Source organism: Hordeum vulgare, chromosome 7H, assembly GCF_904849725.1.
Source record: "Hordeum vulgare subsp. vulgare chromosome 7H, MorexV3_pseudomolecules_assembly, whole genome shotgun sequence".
NCBI lineage: Eukaryota > Viridiplantae > Streptophyta > Magnoliopsida > Poales > Poaceae > Hordeum > Hordeum vulgare.
The window spans coordinates 479,083,716-479,103,297 of NC_058524.1; the positions used below are offsets into that span (position 1 = coordinate 479,083,716).

General features: G+C 47.1%; 1 protein-coding gene across 1 annotated transcript; it reads left to right on the top strand.

The window, feature by feature from the left end:
- Window positions 1–273: 273 nt before the first annotated feature.
- On the top strand, window positions 274–7,491 carry LOC123413351 (protein RETICULATA-RELATED 1, chloroplastic-like). The gene is made up of 8 exons (XM_045106292.1): window positions 274–713; window positions 4,038–4,196; window positions 4,290–4,382; window positions 4,471–4,586; window positions 5,327–5,425; window positions 5,507–5,782; window positions 5,903–6,067; window positions 6,539–7,491. Exons 1-8 carry the CDS (start codon window positions 375–377, stop codon window positions 6,789–6,791), a joined length of 1,500 nt encoding a protein of 499 aa, XP_044962227.1. The 5' UTR covers window positions 274–374; the 3' UTR covers window positions 6,792–7,491.
- The last annotated feature ends 12,091 nt before the right edge of the window (window positions 7,492–19,582 follow it).

The following is a 19,582-nucleotide window of genomic DNA, read 5'->3' on the forward strand; positions in this document are numbered from 1 at the left end:
CGTACGTCGCATCCTGCCCCTGGATCAGACATCCGACGCCTAGGATGGATCTGTGCCTCCGTCGTGCATGGACCTCGCCGACTGATCTCGGTCTCCCGCGGCATACCGCCCACCTACCTCCCGGCGGCGACCGCGAGCCGCCTCTTCCGCGCGCAAGCGAACAGACTTTGAACAAGACCCCCCAACACACGAAAGAAAAATAGACAGAAGTACGCAGCCCGGGCCCCACACAGAACAAGTCACAAAACAACTCCAAAAGAGTAGATAAGCCCCTCTTCGTCCCGCGGCGCTTCGGCTTCGAAGGCAGGCGGCCAACCCCCACCGCCGGCGGAGCCACCAACGCCGCTACCACCCCATCCCGTCCCACCGCCCCCATGGCCTCCGCCGCCTCCCTCGCCGTCTCCCACCACGGCCTCCCCTACGCGCCCGCCCGCCCGCAGCCCCGCCCGCCCGCCCGCTTCGTCCGCCTCCCCCGCCTCCCGCTCCGTGCCGCCGCCGTCTCCTCGTCCTCCTCCTCGCCCCCTTCGCGGTGCGACCGCGACCGCGACCGCGCCGCGGCCGGACTCGAGCGGTGCCTGGCCGCGACCCCGGCGCCGGCCTCCGCCCCGCCGGAGATGAAGGGCGGGAGGCAGCGCGGCTCGTTCGGGGCCGCCACGCTCCAGAAGGCCAAGCTCGACCTCTCACAGAGGAGGCTCAAAGGCGTCCAGCCCGAGGTGCGTTCGTCACGCCGTTGGTTAAGATTCCGTGGTGTTATAGCTTGGGTTTTATTTTGTCCCTTGCGTGAAACGGAAGGCACTTCTGAATTCCGGTGATGGTGTTACAAGATGAGTGAACGAACACGTGGGTATATTTACGCGTTTCGAGACGTTGGGATTTGTAATTTATTTCCGTCTGTGTGTGCGTGTGTCTGCCTTCGGCCTACGTTTCATCCATGATCCGTGGTTCTGTGCTGCACAACAGGAGCTCGTATTGCGAGGCCGAGTGCTACAGTGGAAGTCATACATAGAATGTTGGGATGAATCCCGTTCGCCCACTTCTCATTCAACAACCCACTTCCATAACGTCTCTGTGATTCCGCAGCATTATAGATATAGTTCTGGCACAATTGTGAGCTTGAGTCCATATGGCGTGTTCTGGATATCAAGGACGATGCATGACTAGCTATACGTAGAACTAACTACTTGGTGTAGGTATACTTGGTTGCTAGTCCTAATTTAGGAAAGCCATATTCTGGACCGAACCAGAACATGGGGAGTCTAATGGTAAAATGTGTTCATAGATAGTGCTAATATGAGCGCGTTCATTGCACTAGTGCACATAATAAAGTAATTAAACTCTTTTGGTCGGTTTTGTTTTGGGGCCGTCAAAATGTTGATTGTAATTGTTTCATATGTACTTATCTACTTATAATGCACAAATTTGGCTGCTCATCCTCACCCAAATTGTTAATTTTCTAAAACATTCATATTACAGCAATATGTAAATTGGTAGAGATCTCTTTTATCTCCAAGATGAACTTAGAGAGGGCATTCAAGTGGAAAATTTGGGTGCTAGTTTAAGTTGTCCAGTGCCGCAAGGTATTTTGGATATTCCACTTTGAGGGCCTCTTTTGATTCACAGGATTTTAAGAACATTGCAATAAGAAAACACAGGGTTGGAGTTCCATGTCCTCTTGAACCTTATAGGATAACTTCATCAAAAAGTGTTTGACATCACAGGAAAAACTAATGAATTGTAGCAAGAGGTTTGAGTGGATGGAAATTTTCCTCCAAAGTAGAATGCAAAGGAATCCATATGAAGTTTCCTAAGGATTCTAATCCTGCGAACCAAGCAACCCACACAGGAAAATTTCTGGAGGATTCAAACACTCCAAAAAGCCCTATGAAATTCCTTTGAATCAATTTGTCAGTTTCTATTTAACTTGACAGTTTCTTCCTGCGGATATGCTTTTGGATGTTCCACTTTGAAATGTTAGTTTTGTTGCGTTGGAATAAGCCGCGGCGGCAAGCTGGCGCGTCTGGTGCGTGTGTGGGCGCGCACCGGATGCATCTGGCGCGTTGGGTCCGCGGCAGTGGCGGGCGGGCGTGCGTGCGTGGTGTGCTTGGGCCGCCAGGGTAGGTTGGCGCCGTGCGCGGGTATCTGTTACAGACTAGGTCCAGGGGGAGCGCAGCAACCGGGAGTGTTCGGTGCGTTGCGGGCGCGCGCGGAGGACGCGGCCAGAGCGTGTTGGGTCGTGGGCGCGAGCAGGCAGGGGCGAGGAGAGCGTGTCCATCGTGTGCCTGGGTATAAAACCCGTGTGTTAGACATTGTAACAGGTGTGGGAGGAGTTCGAGCTCGCCGGAATATACAGGTAGTCATTCGGGCGGCAAGGTGTTCGTGCATCGGCAAATCTTGCGTGTTGTCCCTCCCTCTCTCCCTTGTTGTCTCCGGTGATCACCGTCGACAGGGGGTTCCATTTTTGCGCTAACATTTGGTATCAGAGCCTTGCCAAACCACGCGCCGGCAGCCATGTCGATCGTCCCGTACGGGGGTGGCGGTGCGTCGGGCTCGATGCATCTCCCGCCGCTGGTACCGACGGGCTACACCTCCTGGGCAATCAAGGTGGAGGCGATCCTTGATGCTAGGGGGATGTGGAGCGTGGTGCAGACGGCGGAGGAGCGACGGTGGACGCCGGGAAGTGCAAGACGGCGCGGGCGATGTTGCTCACAGCGTTGCCGGAAGATTTGCTGATGCAGGTGGCGGCGAAGCTCACCGCGAGGGAGGTGTGGGACTCTCTCAAGGTGCAGTTCGTCGGAGCTGATCGTGTGCGGGTGGCGCGGCTGGCCACGCTCCGAGGCGATTTCGAGCGGCTGCGCATGGACGACGACGAGTCCCTGGACGCGTTCGCGGGGAAGATCAGCAGGATGGCGGCGCGGTACGCGGGGCTTGGATCGAACCTGGAGGACGCCGCGGTGGTAAAGAAATTGCTCGACGCCGTGCCGGATCGCCTGTACGCGGCGGTGGCCGAAATCGAGCAATTCTGTGACGTGTCGACCATGGTGTTCGAGGACGCCCTTGGTCGCTTGAAGGCCTTCGACGAACGGTTGCGTCGACGCGGGCAGGAGGGTGCTGACCATGGCGGGGAGCAGCTGATGCTCACCGCAGAGCAGTGGCGTGCGCGGGAGCGCCGGCGAGGCGGTGCGCGGGACGACGATGACGACAAGAGCGTGGCGTCGTGTGCCCGAGGGAATCGACGCGGGCGTTGCTACCACTGCAACGAGCGCGGCCACTTCAAGCGAGAGTGTCTGAGGTGGGAGAAAGCGGCGGCGCCGGAGCAAGCCCTGCTGGGGGAGATCGTCGACGACGAGCCAAGACTCCTCTAGGCCACGGCTTAGGGGGTGAGTGTTGCGTTGGAATAAGCCGCGGCGGCAAGCTGGCGCGTCTGGTGCGTGTGTGGGCGCGCACCGGATGCATCTGGCGCGTCGGGTCCGCGGCAGGGGCGTGCGTGCGTGCGTGGTGTGCTCGGGCCGCCAGGATAGGGTGGCGCCGTGCGCGCGGGTATCTGTTACAGACTAGGTCCAGGGGGAGCGCAGCAACCGGGAGTGTTCGGTGCGTCGCGGGCGTTGCGGGCGCGCGTGGAGGACGCGGCCAGAGCGTGCTGGGTCGTGGGCGCGAGCAGGCAGGGGCGAGGAGAGCGTGTCCATCGTGTGCCTGGGTATAAAACCCGTGTGTTAGACATTGTAACAGGTGTGGGAGGAGTTCGAGCTCGCCGGAATATACAGGTAGCCGTTCGGGCGGCAAGGTGTTCGTGCACCGGCAAATCCTGTGTGTTGTCCCTCCCTCTCTCCCTTGTTGTCTCCGGTGATCACCGTCGGCAGGGGGTTCCATTTTTGCGCTAACAAGTTTGTCTGTTAATATTTAATGATTTCTCGTGCGCGCTTGGTATTGTTTAGTACTCCCTCCGTCCCTTATTTTGGGACGGAGAGAGTATCTTATCTCTTAGGAAAGTATGTACAACTTTGTTCATTTACGATTCATATCTTTACAAAACACTATAGCTGGCAACTGGTGGTGGTGGTGGAGACAATGGGAAACGAATTGGCTATGGTGGTGGTAATAGTGGAGATGATGATGGTGATGATGATGATTACTTTGAAGACTCTGACGATGGAGATGAAGAAAGTGGGTTTTTCAGAAGACGTATTATTATACAAGAGGTCTAATTCTTACTGAGAAGCCCTCTGATCTGTGCTCCTTGGGTATGATAATTATTTCTAAGCTGATGAATTTTACATTTCCCATTTGTACAGCTTTTTAAGAGGGAGTTTGTTGATGCCGTTCTTCAAGAGTGGTACAAAACAATGAGTAATTTGCCGGCTGGTTTGCGTCAAGCTCACGAGATGGTATCGAACTATCTGCTTTCTCTTAAATAGTTAAATGTAGTTCGAGCTTTGACCTTAACTATGAACGGTATCAACTGGAATTTTGTAGGGTTTGGTCAGCTCCGCTCAGATGGTCCAATATTTGTCTGTGTTTGGAAGGCCCACAAAGGCTAGATATTTCTCTCGAGCCTTTCCAGACTTTTTCTCGAGAGGCCTTGTTGGAAGGTACCATCTGAAAATTGTTGGTTTGGTGATATCGGTTCAACATAAAAAATTCGCCTTTTGAATTATTGTCATCTTGTTGAACTTGATATACTGGGCTTTGTCACATGGGATTGACTCCAAATATATATAACAGGAGGCTCCATGTTGAATAGTTTCTGTCTGTCATCTCTATATAATGATATTACTGGAAGTACTTGGATCAAAATTATGCTCACAAAAGTTGCAACATCAGCAAACACTGATCATATTCACCCGTAAAAATAATCTCAAACCATATTTTGGTATACAAAAACTCCTGGTGATTAAGATCAATGTTTGGACATAATCTATTTGTGAATGTTCTCTGTTGGAAGTCAACATATAAGAAATCAACACTGTTGACTTTTTTTAAAATCCCCTCCTATCCATATTGATTGTCGCTGCTTTAGTACAACTTTAACACAAAGTTGTACTAAAGCAACGACAATTAATATGGATCGGAGGGAGTATAACTTTTTGTTTAACAGTGTCTTGATTGTTAGAGCTTCCAATTTATTGCGTTGTGCAGGATCTGATACTTGTTTAATTGACAACATATTCTAACATTATGAGTCTAAACAATATATTCTAAGTTATACTTCGCTGATAAAATAGCGCCAGCATGCACTCTGATCAAGTTTATAATCTTTGCATGTCCCTTGTGTTGATTCTATGACTTAGCGATAACAAAATAACAATTGGCATCTCTTCCCTAATTGCAGAATGCTTGCAGATCCATCTTTCCTGCATAAGATGACCTTTGAGTTGCTAGCTACCGCTGGTACATCTGTTTGGTGGGAGATGAAAAATCGTAAGGAGAGGTATGTTGTGTTTTTTTCTACTGTTTAAACCTGAAATTTTCGGCACCTATCTCATTGAATCCTACATTTCTTGCGTGTTAGGTTCCAAGAAGAATGGGATTTGGTGTTTCTCAATGTAGTTACAGCCACAGTTTGCAATTTAGCTGTTTTCTGTTCACTTGCGCCATGCCGTTCATATATGATCCAGAAACTTCCTAATAATATATTTGAAAAGAGCTATCCTATGAGACAATTTGGTCTTCTAGGAAGAACCCAGTCCCTCTTTAGCAAGGCTGCTGAGCTTTGCCTAGGTGGGCTAATTGTTGGCTCCATTCAAGGTGGCCTATCCAATGTCCTTTCTGCTGGAAGAGAAACAAGGTGGGTTACTATGTGCAGTTTATCTCCGTGTTCACCAAATGCCCTGCTTTTCTTAAGTAGTTATACAGTTTTGTCTGTACGTTCTTGGAGTTTAATCTTGACCAATCTCGTTACGTGTAGGTTGTCGATGACAGTTCCTTCTATCAGCAACAATGCTCTTAGTTATGGAGCTTATTATGGGCTTTATGCAAATCTGCGGTATCAATTTTTATGTGGTCTTGATAGATCAATGGCAAACCATTTTGATGTCCTTGGTGTTACTATCTTTTTCGGCACAGCGATGAGGTATATCTCTACCAAATCATTTTCTCTGCAATTTCACCAAAAGTTATGCTCAATATTGTTTGTTATATTTAGATACAGCTGCATGTTTACCTTATTGCCGACTTCTATTTTTCATTACATTATGAACCCAAGCTAGTGACTCGATTGGAGTTAGATTTTGCCATGAGCATATCACAAATGGCATTTACAATATTAGCATTTCGAAGCTAATGCTATACTTGATGTGTCACCATGTAAGTTGATCAAATGGTTCTTGTTATAGTATTGTCGCACCTTGCAGTTTCTCCATGATAGCATGTTGCGGAGATCCATCGCATCTGAGAAACCAAGTGTCAATTATGTCATGGTTTTTTTTTGTTCTTCACCTTATTTTAGCATGGATACCCCCTGCTTGAACCCATATAAGCATATAAGTGAACTCCTAAAAGTAGAACATTCCAAAATAAGCCACTCATTGCACATATATTTCAGATTGATGAATATTCAAATTGGGGAGCTATCGAGACGTGCCTGGCTTGGTGAAGGAGCAGATCTGCTTAACTCGGATAATCTGTTGAGAACATACAATGGACCAGCAGCAGAGCTTGCCATCGATCAACAGGCAGAGTGGTTTATGTCCAAGAATGCAATTGTATCTGGCTTAGAACTTCTAGGCATCAAGTATGGTGCACCTAAAGATGCCTCTCCAAAGCTTCGGCGAAAAAGAATTGTCCGAAAGAAGTAGGGTGGATGAGGAAAAACCTAACTATTCTTTCAACAAACGCTGAGTTTGATGGTTTTGATACCATGCTGGGACAGTTTTGCTTCAGTTCCGCCATGACATGTGTTTCCTATGGAAGTAGGATGGATGAGGGAAAAGAAAATTGTAACTGGTGTTTCAGTTGCCTATCAAAGTAGGATGGATGAGGAAAAACAATTGTAGCTGGTGTTTCAGTTGCAATTTGGGGCCAAGATCAAAGGCTTGCTATTTTTTTACTCAGAGGCGATTCATCCGGTTCGCTGAAGGTCCCCACCATTCTCCTATGTTGGTTTGAGCAGAAGTACGCCTCTGAAGTTCTAACTGTAATTTCAAGACTATAGATAACCAGCAGACTTCTAGTAAATATCAGAGAAGGTCATATGTTATTCACTCTATTTTTTCCGAATGGTGTTCTATTTTTTGAGTTGCTTGTATGCATTTGCTGCTGGCCAGTCCCCAGTCCCCGCCGCGGAAGATCTGTGAGCTGTTGAATTGGGATCCATCGCTGAAATTATGTTTCAAGAAGAATACAAGTTTCCATGCGAGTGAAATTCTAAAATATGATTAGATGAACTTGTGTTTGGTCTTCATAGTGTCTATTTTAGTTTTGGTGTTGTGGTGTTTTTCAAATGATGTTCTAGCTTACTCTTCTATATTTGATGGCATTTTATGGATTTATTATGAATGTGCCGTCTCTTGGCTTCCGTTCTGAACTTTTCCTCCTGCCTCCCCCAAGCCATGCTGTCACGGGGGTAAGCAACGTACAGGTTCTACCGCGGCCACCAGCTCAGTAGCTCACGTTGACTTTTTTTTTAATTTGAGCTTACGTTGACTTGGTTGTAGACCTTTTACACGTTAGAAATGGTTTGCTATGTTTTCCAGGCAAAAAAGACAGACAAAACTTCCCAGGTGCCTCTTCATTGCACCCTAGTATGTGACGGTTAATTATGCAACAATTATCCTTCTGTGTTGACTTGACATTTGCTAGATGAACAAATTTAGTCCTCATTCGCATGAATATATATTTTCACTGGAAATTGGATTTCAATATGAATTGGAGAATGGAAGCACATGAATAAGAACAAGAACAAGATGAAAGCACAAGGTTTGGCTTTTAAGGAAATGTTTTTTTTCTTCGAAAAAACGCAAAAAGCCTTTGCGTTTCATTGCATTGAAAAGGAAGGGGAGAACATCCTCCTAAGAGGCCAGTACATCAGTGTTACAAGCGGATCAATGGACGTCCCAGGAGGAAGGCAGGGTGACTCGAAGCCCTTTGGCTCCTGCCTTAGCCCAATTCCTGGACTCGTCCTTGATCGCAGCGTCTAGCTCGACTAAGGAAGGGGTTACATGGTCGAATACACATGTACACATGGACTCGTCCTTGATCGCAGCGTCTAGCTCGACTAAGGAAGGGGTTACAGCTCCATGTACCAGGGCAAACAAAAAACAATCATACATACTCCCTCCGTTCCTAAATATAAGTCTTTTTAGAGATTTCATCAGGGGACTACATACGAAGCAAAATGAGTGAATCTACACTGTAAAGTATGTCTATATACATACGTATTGTTGGGGAACGTCGCATGGGAAACAAAAAATTTCCTACGCGCACGAAGACCTATCATGGTGATGTCCATCTACGAGAGGGGATGTGTGATCTACGTACCCTTGTAGACCGTACAGCAGAAGCGTTAGTGAACGCGGTTGATGTAGTGGAACGTCCTCACGTCCCTCGATCTGCCCCGCGAACCGTCCCGCGATCAGTCCCACGATCTAGTGCCGAACGGACGGCACCTCTGCGTTCAGCACACGTACAACTCGACGATGATCTCGACCTTCTTGATCCAGCAAGAGAGACGAAGAGGTAGAAGAGTTCTCCAGCAGCGTGACGGCGCTCCGGAGGTTGGTGATGATCTTGTCTCGGCAGGGCTCCGCCCGAGCTCCGCAGAAACGCGATCTAGAGGAAAAACCGTGGAGGTATGTGGTCGGGCAGCCGTCGAAAAGTCGTCTCAAATCAGCCCTAAAACCACCGTATATATAGGGGGGAGAGGGGGAGCCTTGCCTTGGGGCTCAAGAGGCCCCAAGGGGGTCGGCCGAGCCAAGGGGGGAAGGTCTCCCCTTCCAAACCGAATCCAACTTGGTTTGGAAGGTGGAGTCCTTCTTCCCTTTCCCACCTCCTCCTTTTTTTTCTTTTCTCTTTGATTTTCTTCCTATGGAGCATAGGGCCTTCTTGGACTGTCCCACCAGCCCACTAAGGGCTGGTGCGCCACCCCCAAGGCCTATGGGCTTCCCCGGGGTGGGTTGCCCCCCCCCGGTGAACACCCGGAACCCATTCGTCATCCCCGGTACATTCCCGGTAACTCCAAAAACCTTCCGGTAATCAAATGAGGTCATCATATATATCTATCTTCGTTTCCGGACCATTCCGGAAACCCTTGTGACGTCCGTGATCTCATCCGGGACTCCGAACAACATTCGGTAACCAACCATATAACTCAAATACGCATAAAACAACGTCGAACCTTAAGTGTGCAGACCCTGCGGGTTCGAGAACTATGTAGACATGACCCGAGAGACTCTTCGGTCAATATCCAATAGCGGGACCTGGATGCCCATATTGGATCCTACATATTCTACGAAGATCTTATCGTTTGAACCTCAGTGCCAAGGATTCATATAATCCCGTATGTCATTCCCTTTGTCCTTCGGTATGTTACTTGCCCGAGATTCGATCGTCAGTATCCGCATACCTATTTCAATCTCGTTTACCGGCAAGTCTCTTTACTCGTTCCGTAATACAAGATCCCGCAACTTACACTAAGTCACATTGCTTGCAAGGCTTGTGTGTGATGTTGTATTACCGAGTGGGCCCCGAGATACCTCTCCGTCACACGGAGTGACAAATCCCAGTCTCGATCCATACTAACTCAACTAATACCTTCGGAGATACCTGTAGAGCATCTTTATAGTCACCCAGTTACGTTGCGACGTTTGATACACACAAAGCATTCCTCCGGTGTCAGTGAGTTATATGATCTCATGGTCATAGGAACAAATACTTGACACGCAGAAAACAGTAGCAACAAAATGACACGATCAACATGCTACGTCTATTAGTTTGGGTCTAGTCCATCACGTGATTCTCCTAATGACGTGATCCAGTTATCAAGCAACAACACCTTGTTCATAATCAGAAGACCCTGACTATCTTTGATCAACTGGCTAGCCAACTAGAGGCTTGCTAGGGACAGTGTTTTTGTCTATGTATCCACACATGTATATAAGTCTTCATTCAATACAATTATAGCATGGACAATAAACGATTATCATGAACTAAGAAATATAATAATAACTAATTTATTATTGCCTCTAGGGCATATTTCCAACAGTCTCCCACTTGCACTAGAGTCAATAATCTAGTTCACATCACCATGTGATTCCAACGAATCCAACACCCATATATTTATGGGGTCTGATCACGTCTTGCTCGTGAGAGAGGTTTTTAGTCAACGGTTCTGAAACTTTCAGATCCGTGTGTTCTTTACAAATCTTTATGTCATCTTATAGATGCTGCTACTATGTGCTATTCGGAAATACTCCAAATATCTACTCTACTATACGAATCCGTTTCACTACTCATAGTTATTCCGATTGGTGTCAAAGCTTGCATTGACGTAACCCTTTACGACGAACTCTTTAACCACCTCCATAATCGAGAAAAATTCCTTAGTCCATCAGTTACTAAGGATAAATTTTGACCGATGTTAGTGATTCAATCATGGATCACTCTCTGTACCTCTCAACAGACTTTGAGTCAAGGCACACATCAGGTGCGGTACCCAGCATGACATACTTCAGATTCTACGGCCAAGGCATAGAAGACTCTTCGTCTATTCTCTTTATTCTGCCGTGGTCGGGTTTTGAGTCTTACTCAAATCCACACCTTACAACACAACCAAGAACTCCTTCTTTGCTGATCTATTTTGAACTCCTTCAAAAACTTGTCAAGGCATGCATCTTGTTGAAACTTCCATTAAGCGCTTTCGATCTATCTCCATAGATCTTTGATGCTCAACGTTCAAGTAGCGCAATCCAGGTACTCCTTTGAAAAATCCTTTCAAAACAACCTTGTACGCTTTACAGAAATTCTACATTACTTCTGATCCACAATATGTCAACCACATATACTCATCAGAAATTCTATAGTGCTCCCACTCACTTCTTTGGAAATACAAGTTTCTCATAAACCTTGTACAAACCCAAAATCTTTGATCATCTCATCAAAGTGTATATTCCAACTCCGAGATGCTTGCACCAGTCCATTGAAGGATCGCTGTAGCTTGCATACTTGCTAGTATCTTTAGGATCGACAAAACCTCATGGTTGTATCTCATACAATGTTTGCTCAAGGAAACCGTCGAGGAAACAATGTTTTGACATCCTACATGCAATATTTCATAAATAATGCAGCAACTACTAACATAATTCTAACAGACTTTCAGCATCGCTACAAGTGAGAAAGTCTCATCATAGTCAACTATTTGATCTTGTCGGAAACATCTTTGCGACAAGTCGAGCTTTTCTTAATAGTGACTTATCACTATCATCATCTGTCTTCCTTTTAAAGATCCATCTTTACTCAATAGTCTTATGACCATCAAGTAGTTCTTCCAAAGTCTACACTTTGTTTTCATACATGGATCCTCTCTCGGATTTCATGGCCTCCAGCCATTTGTCGAAATCCGGACCCACCATTGCTTTCTCCATAACTCGTAGGTTCACTGTTGCTCAACAACATGACCTCCAAGACAGGGTTACCGTACCACTCTGTAGTAGTACGCGACCTTGTCAACCTACGATGTTTGTAGTAACTTGATCTGATGCTCAATGATCACCATCATCAGCTTCCACTTCAATTGGTGTAGGCGCCACAGGAACAACTTCCTGCGCCCTGCTACACACTGGTTGAAGTGATGGTTCGATAACCTCATCAAGTTCTACCACCCTCCCACTCAATTCTCTCGAGAGAAACTTTTCCTCGAGAAAGGATCCGTTTCTAGAAACAAACACTTTGCTTTTGGATCTGAGATAGGAGATGTACCCAACTGTTTTGGATATCCTATGAAGATGCATTTATCCGCTTTGGGTTCGAGCTTATCAGACTGAAACTTTTTCACCTAAGTGTCGAAACCCCAAACTTTCAAGAAACGACAGTTTAGATTTCTCTAAACCTTAGTCTATACTGTGTCATCTCAACGGAAATACATGGTGCCCTTTTAAAGTGAATGCGGTTGTCTCTAATGCTTAACCCATAAACGATAGTGGTAATTCGATAAGAGACATCATAGCATGCACCATACCAAATAGTGTGTGGCTATGACGTTCAGACACATCATCACACTATGATGTTCTAGGTGGCATGAACTGCGAAACAATTTCCACATTGTCTTAACTGCGTACCAAAACTCGTAACTCAGATATTCATTTCTATGATCATATCGTAGACAGTTTATCCTCTTGTTACGACGAACTTCACTCCGAAACAGAATTGAACTTTTCAATATTTCAGACTTGTGATTCATTAAGCAAATACTCTAGTATCTACTCAAATCGTCATTGAAGTAAGACCATAATGATATCCACTGCGTGCCTCAGCACCCATTGGACTGCATACATCAAAATGTATCACTTCCAACAAGTTACTATCTTATTTCATCTCAATGAAAACAAGGCCTTGCTCATGTTGTATGATTTGCATGTCACTAGTGATTCAAAATCAAGTGAGTATAAAGATCCATCAGCATGGAGCCTCTTCATGCAATTTATACCAACATGACTCAAGCGGCAGTGCCACAAGTAAGTGGTACTATCATCATTACCTCGTATCTTTTGGCACCAATATCATGAACATGTGTAACACTACGATCGAGATTCAATAAACCATTGAAGGTGATTATTCAAGAAAATAGAGTAACCATTATTCTCTTTAAATGAATAATCGTATTGCAATAAACACGATCCAATCATGTTCATGCTTAACGCAAGCACCAAATAACAATTATTTAGGTTTAACACCAATCCCGATGGTAGAGGGGGCGTGCGACGTTTGATCATATCAACCTTGGAAACACTTCCAACACGTATCGTCACCTCGCCTTTAGCTAGTCTCCGTTTATTCCGTAGCTTTCATTTCGTGTTACTAATCACTTAGCAACCGAACCGGTATCCAATACCCTCATGCTACTAGGAGTACTAGTAAAGTACACATCAACATCATGTATATCAAATATACTTCTTTCGACTTTTGCCAGCCTTCTTATCTACCAAGTATCTAGAGTTGCTCCGCCTTAGTGACTGTTCCCCTCATTACAGAAGCACTTAGTCTCGGGTTTGGGTTTAATCTTGGGTCTCTTCATTAGTGCAGCAACTGTTTTGCCGTTTCACGAAGTATCCCTTCTAGCCCTTGCCTTTCTTGAAACTTAGTGGTTTTACAAACCATCAACTATTGATGCTCCTTCTTGATTTCTACTTTCGCAGTGTCAAACATCATGAATCGCTCAAGGATCATTATATCTATCCTTGATATGTTATAGTTCATCACAAAGCTCTCACAGCTTGGTGGCAGTGACTTTGGAGAACCATCACTATCTCATCTGGAAGGTTAACTCCCACTTGATTCAAATGATTGTCGTACTCACACAATCTGAGCATACGCTCAACGATTGAGCTTTTCTCCTTTACTTTGTGGACAAAGAATCTTGTCGGAGGTCTCGTACCTCTCAACAAGGGCACGAGTATGAAATCACAATTTCATCTCTTTAGAACATCACTTATGTTCCGTGACGTTTCAAAACGTTTTCGGCGCCTTGCTTCTAAGCCATTAAGTATTTTGCACTGAACTATCGTGTAGTCATCAGAAACGTGTATGTCGGATGTTCACAGCATCCACAGACGACGCTCGAGGTGCAGCACACCGAGTGATGCATTAAGGACATAAGCCTTCTGCGCAGCAACGAGGACAATCCTCGGTTTTACAAACTTAGTGTGCAAAGTTTGCTACTATCAACTTTCAACTAAATTTTCTCTAGGAACATATAAAAAACAGTAGAGCTATAGCGCAAGCTACATCGTAATTCGCAAAGACCATTAGACTATGTTCATGACAATTAGTTCAATTAATCATATTACTTAAGAACTCCCACTCAAAAAGTACATCTCTCCAGTCATTTGAGTGGTACATGATCCAAATCCACTATCTCAAGTCCTATCATCACGTGAGTCGAGAATAATTTCAGTGGTAAGCATCTCTATGCTAATCATATCAACTATACGATTCATGCTCGACCTTTCGGTCTCATGTGTTCCGAGGCCATGTCTACACATGCTAGGCTCGTCAAGCTTAACCCGAGTGTTCCGCGTGTGCAACTCTTTTGCACCCGTTGTATGTGAACGTTGAGTCTATCACACCCGATCATCACGTGGTGTCTCGAAACGAAGAACTGTCGCAACGGTGCACAGTCGGGGAGAACACAATTTCGTCTTGAAATTTTAGTGAGAGATCACCTCATAATGCTACCGTCATTCTAAGCAAGACAAGGTGCATAAAGGATTAACATCACATGCAATTCATAAGTGACATGATATGGCCATCATCACGTGCTTCTTGATCTCCATCACCAAAGCACCGGCACGATCTTCTTGTCACCGGCGTCACACCATGATCTCCATCAACGTGTCGCCATCGGGGTTGTCGTGCTACTCATGCTATTACTACTAAAGCTACGTCCTAGCAATATAGTAAACACATCTGCAAGCACAAACGTTAGTTTAAAGACAACCCTATGGCTCCTGCCGGTTGCCGTACCATCGACGTGCAAGTCGATATTAACTATTACAACATGATCATCTCATACATCCAATATATCACATCACATCGTTGGCCATATCACATCACAAGCATACCCTGCAAAAACAAGTTAGACGTCATCTAATTTTGTTGTTGCATGTTTTACGTGGTGACCATGGGTATCTAGTAGGATCGCATCTTACTTACGTAAACACCACAACGGAGATATATGAATTGCTATTTAACCTCATCCAAGGACCTCCTCGAGCAATTCCGATTCAACTAAAGTTGGAGAAACCGACACTCGCCGGTCATCTTTGAGCAACGGAGTTACTCGTAGCGATAAAACCAGTCTCTCGTAAGCGTACGAATAATGTCGGTCCGAGCCGCTTCGATCCAACAATACCGCGGAATCAAGAAAATACTAAGGAGGGCAGCAAAACGCACATCACCGCCCACAAAAACTTTTGTGTTCTACTCGAGAAGACATCTACGCATGAACCTAGCTCTGATACCACTGTTGGGGAACGTCGCATGGGAAACAAAAATTTTCCTACGCGCACGAAGACCTATCATGGTGATGTCCATCTACGAGAGGGGATGTGTGATCTACGTACCCTTGTAGACCGTACAGCAGAAGCGTTAGTGAACGCGGTTGATGTAGTGGAACGTCCTCACGTCCCTCGATCCGCCCCGCGAACCGTCCCGCGATCAGTCCCACGATCTAGTGCCGAACGGACGGCACCTCCGCGTTCAGCACACGTACAGCTCGACGATGATCTCGGCCTTCTTGATCCAGCAAGAGAGACGGAGAGGTAGAAGAGTTCTCCAGTAGCGTGACGGCGCTCCGGAGGTTGATGGTGATCTTGTCTCGGCAGGGCTCCGCCCGAGCTCCGCAGAAACGCGATCTAGAAGAAAAACCGTGGAGGTATGTGGTCGGGCTGCCGTGGAAAAGTCGTCTCAAATCAGCCCTAAAACCTCCGTATATATAGGGGGAAGAGGGGGAGCCTTGCCTTGGGGCTCAAGAGGCCCCAAGGGGGTCGGCCGAGTGTGACATCCCCGACTTTTGCTACAGTAATTATTGTAATTAAGCTACACTGAGCAATCGCTAATGATGCCACGTCATCGAATTCCCATCTCAGACCCGCGTTGATTCGAGTCTGTTCGGATCCAAAAATTTGAAAACAAAAGAAAAAGTATTTTATAAATTCATGTTAAATATTAAAAGAATATGTATGTGAAAGAGAGAATTAGAGGTATGTATGATAAATTGTAAAAGAAAGTATAAGAAAAGTATTTAAAAAGAAAGTTAAATAGTATATTAAATAATAAAATATAGAAAAAAAGGAAACCAACCGGCCCAACTGGGCCAAAAGGCCCAGCCGGCCACCCCCCATCCCGCAAACCCTAGCCACCCCCCCCCCCCCCCCGGCGAGGGAGCCGCCACCTCTCCCTCCCCCCTCGCTACTCCCTCCCCCCCTGGGCGCCGCCAGCCTCCCCCTCGTGGGGGGCCCCACCCACTCACGCTCTCTCTCTCTCTCCCGTAACCCTCCCCCACGAGAGCCCCCTCTCTCGGTCCTCTCCCCCACCCCACCGACACATCTCTCCCTCCCCACGATCCCTCCTCTCCCTCCTCTCCCGTCGCCCCAGATCCCTCCTCCTCCTCCCGCCGGCGAGCCCCCACGGCCTCCTCCTCCTCCGGCGGCGAGCCGCCCCCCTCACGGCCTCCTCCTTCCCGCGGTGAGCCCCGGCCCCCCTCGGTCCTCCTTCCCGCGGCGAGCCCCGGCCCCCCTCGGTCCTCCTTCCCGCGGCGAGCCCCGGCCCCCCTCGGCCCTCCTTCCCGCCGGCAAGCCGCCCCCCTCGGCCTCCACCCCGCCGACACGGGCCCCGGCCTCCTCGAGGTCCCTCTTGCCGGCCTCACCCACTCCGGCCGGCTCCTCCTCGCCGGCACGCCCGTCTTCACCGGAACCGCGTCACCGTCGTCACCTTCACCTTCGTGCGAACTCCGGCTTCATCGGGCCGTCTCGTCACCGTCGGTGAGCCCCTCCTCGGGCTCCTCCCACCATGTCGATCTCCTCACCGCCCCGGTTCCGTTCCGGCAAACGGGACCCCGATCCGTCGACGGTAGACTCCGGTAGGAGGGATTGAAGTTTAGGTTCTTCTATGTTAATTAGGAGAATCTCTGTCTCTCTGTTAACACAAAGGGAGATGAGAGTTTTGAGAGAGAATAAAAAAAATGATGTATTAGATGCGTATGTATGTATGTATGTATGAGATGCGATGTATGTATTTGCATATAAGGATATTTAGAGGAATACGACATTTGTATGGTTATGTATTTGTGATTAATAAAATGAGTAAATGGCCTTGGGTCACTTACCGGTGGGGCCAACGCACCCGCTGTCTATGACAGGGAGGCCCCACGCGAGAGTTAAAATAAATAATAAAAATAATGTTTTTATTAAATAAATAAATAAATAGATATAATAATTAATTAATGAGTTAATGAATTAGTTAAATAAATATATATGTTAATCTGTTAATTATAATAATTAATTAACATAATTAGAGAATGACACGCGGGTCCCCCACTAAACTAATCTGATTAAATAATATTTAATCTTAAATAAAACTTGTGCCTATGACGTTCGGGACCCGCTGGTCAGTTGACCGGTCAAATGTTGATGTCAGCCTGACATCGCGATGATGTCATAATGGGATTTTATTAAATCTTTTAAATCTGTTTTTAATTCCTAAATAATTAATAAAACTTTGAAAATTAATATAAAATAATCCGTAAGTCAGATCAAATTATTTTCAACATGAAAGTTGATCAGCAGAGCGAGACGAACCCGGATACACGGCCCGTTCGTCTGTCACGCGTCCCTAGCATAGCAAACATGGAACATTTCCTTCGTTTCCAGTATAACCGGTAGTATCCCGAGACCCGGAAAATATCGTCAGATATTCTTCCGACCCGTCTTTGACGGATGTTCCTGCGTTAGCTCATGTCTAGCCTGCATCTTTCCATGTCATGCTTTGTGTTGCATCGGTGCTATTTATTTATTGTTTCTTCCCCCTCTTCTTACCGGTAGACCCCGAGACTGACGCTGCTGCCGGGTACATCTACGACCCTGCCGATCAGTCCTTTGCCGCAGAGCAGCAAGGCAAGCAAACTCCCCTTGATCATTCCTATATCGCCTATGTCTTTCTTCCTACTGCTTGCATTAGTATTTTGCTACTGTTGTAGTTAGCTCCTATATCTGATGCATAGCCTATTTTTGATGAACTGCTACTTTCAGTCCAGTACCTTTAATATGCTTAGTATAGGTGGAGCAGTCATCCCCTCTGACCCCGTAGTTCAGTTGCCCCGCTTGTTTTCAAATCTCGATCTCTGATCGACGAGCCAGACCCGACACAACACATTCACCCCCCCCCTTCGTTGTACGACGCTACAGAGATACTATCGGGTACCGAGGGTGACACCTCGCTAAGTACTCCTGATGATATCTCTGTAGTATAGCTAGTCGGTCGTGGTTATCGAGGGTGATTCCTCTTTCACCATTCCCGATGACGCCTCTGTCGTGCAACCCCTCAAGTGTGGGACCCTCGAGGGTGATTCCTCTAAGCCCACCTTGACGGGTACATCGTTCGGTGTCCAACGAGGGTGATACCTCGGACCCCCCCCCCCCCCCCGATGTTACAACCACACAGTTACTCGACCATGTTACTGGGATCATTGGTGATTAGTTGTAAGACGGGTGGATTCCCGTGAGACTGTGTTGGTGGACTAATTAAAATGCTAATGGATTTGGGTATTTGATCTGGGTTGGTCGGAGACCTTTTCGCACTAACCGGCTACGTGGGAAGAATTATGGATACTCGGCGTCGCGGTATCAGCCGAAGCTTTTCAGATGCCAGCAATGTAGCGGCGCGCGCCCGAGTGGTCCCGAGATGCATCACGCTTGTGATTAAGGGATGCTAGGACTGACGTCGGCCGCCCACGCCACGTGCAGGAGCGTGAAGGGGAACTGGGCCCACGAACCCTTTGTGCTTAGGATTTAGACCGGCGGGCTGGCCTCTCTGATTAGTCTTAGGTGGGGCTGCGACGTGTCGATATTCCGAGGCCGGGCATGACCCAGAAAAGTATGTCCGGCCAGAGTGTTATCGAGCGTGACGGGACATGTGGTGCACCCCTGCAGGGATGAAAATTAACTATTCGGATAGCCGTGTCCACGGTTACAGGACGACTTGGAGTTGTGCCCCGATCTTTTACAACTACAATTGTTACTTAACTGATTTTAGTTTGCCTCGGGATTGCTTCCTCGCAGGGAGTTGAGGGAGGATCCTTAGGCGTGACCTCACTTTAATATTTGCTGCAACAATATGACTATTAATGTTTTACCCGTGTTCTACTCTCGTCTATTGCTGCAAGACCCTGAAGATGCTAGTCTTCGATAGGACTAGGTCTTCTCTCTCTATTCTCGCATTGCTGCAGTCAGTCCACATATAACCCCCTTCTTTGATACTGATGCATAATTAGAATAGTTCTGATGTAAGACTTGCGAGTACTTTGGATGAGTACTCACCGCTGCTTTGCTCCCCCCTTGTCCCCTTGATCCGTTTGCTGCGACCAGATGATGGAGCCTAGGAGATGGAGGTCCCCGCCACCGACGACTGCTACCCCGACGGTGCCTACTACTACGTGGAGGCCGCTGATGATCAGGAGTAGTTAGGAGGTTCCCAGGCAGGAGGCCTCGCCTCGTTCGATCGTTGTATCTTTTGTGCTAGCCTTCTCTAAGGCACCCCATGTTTTATGTCTGTACTCAGATATTTGTTGCTTCCGCTGACTCGTGTGTTTATCGAGCTTTCGTATTCTAGCCCTCGAGGCCCCTGGCTTGTAATATGAAGCTGATGTATTTTATTTGTG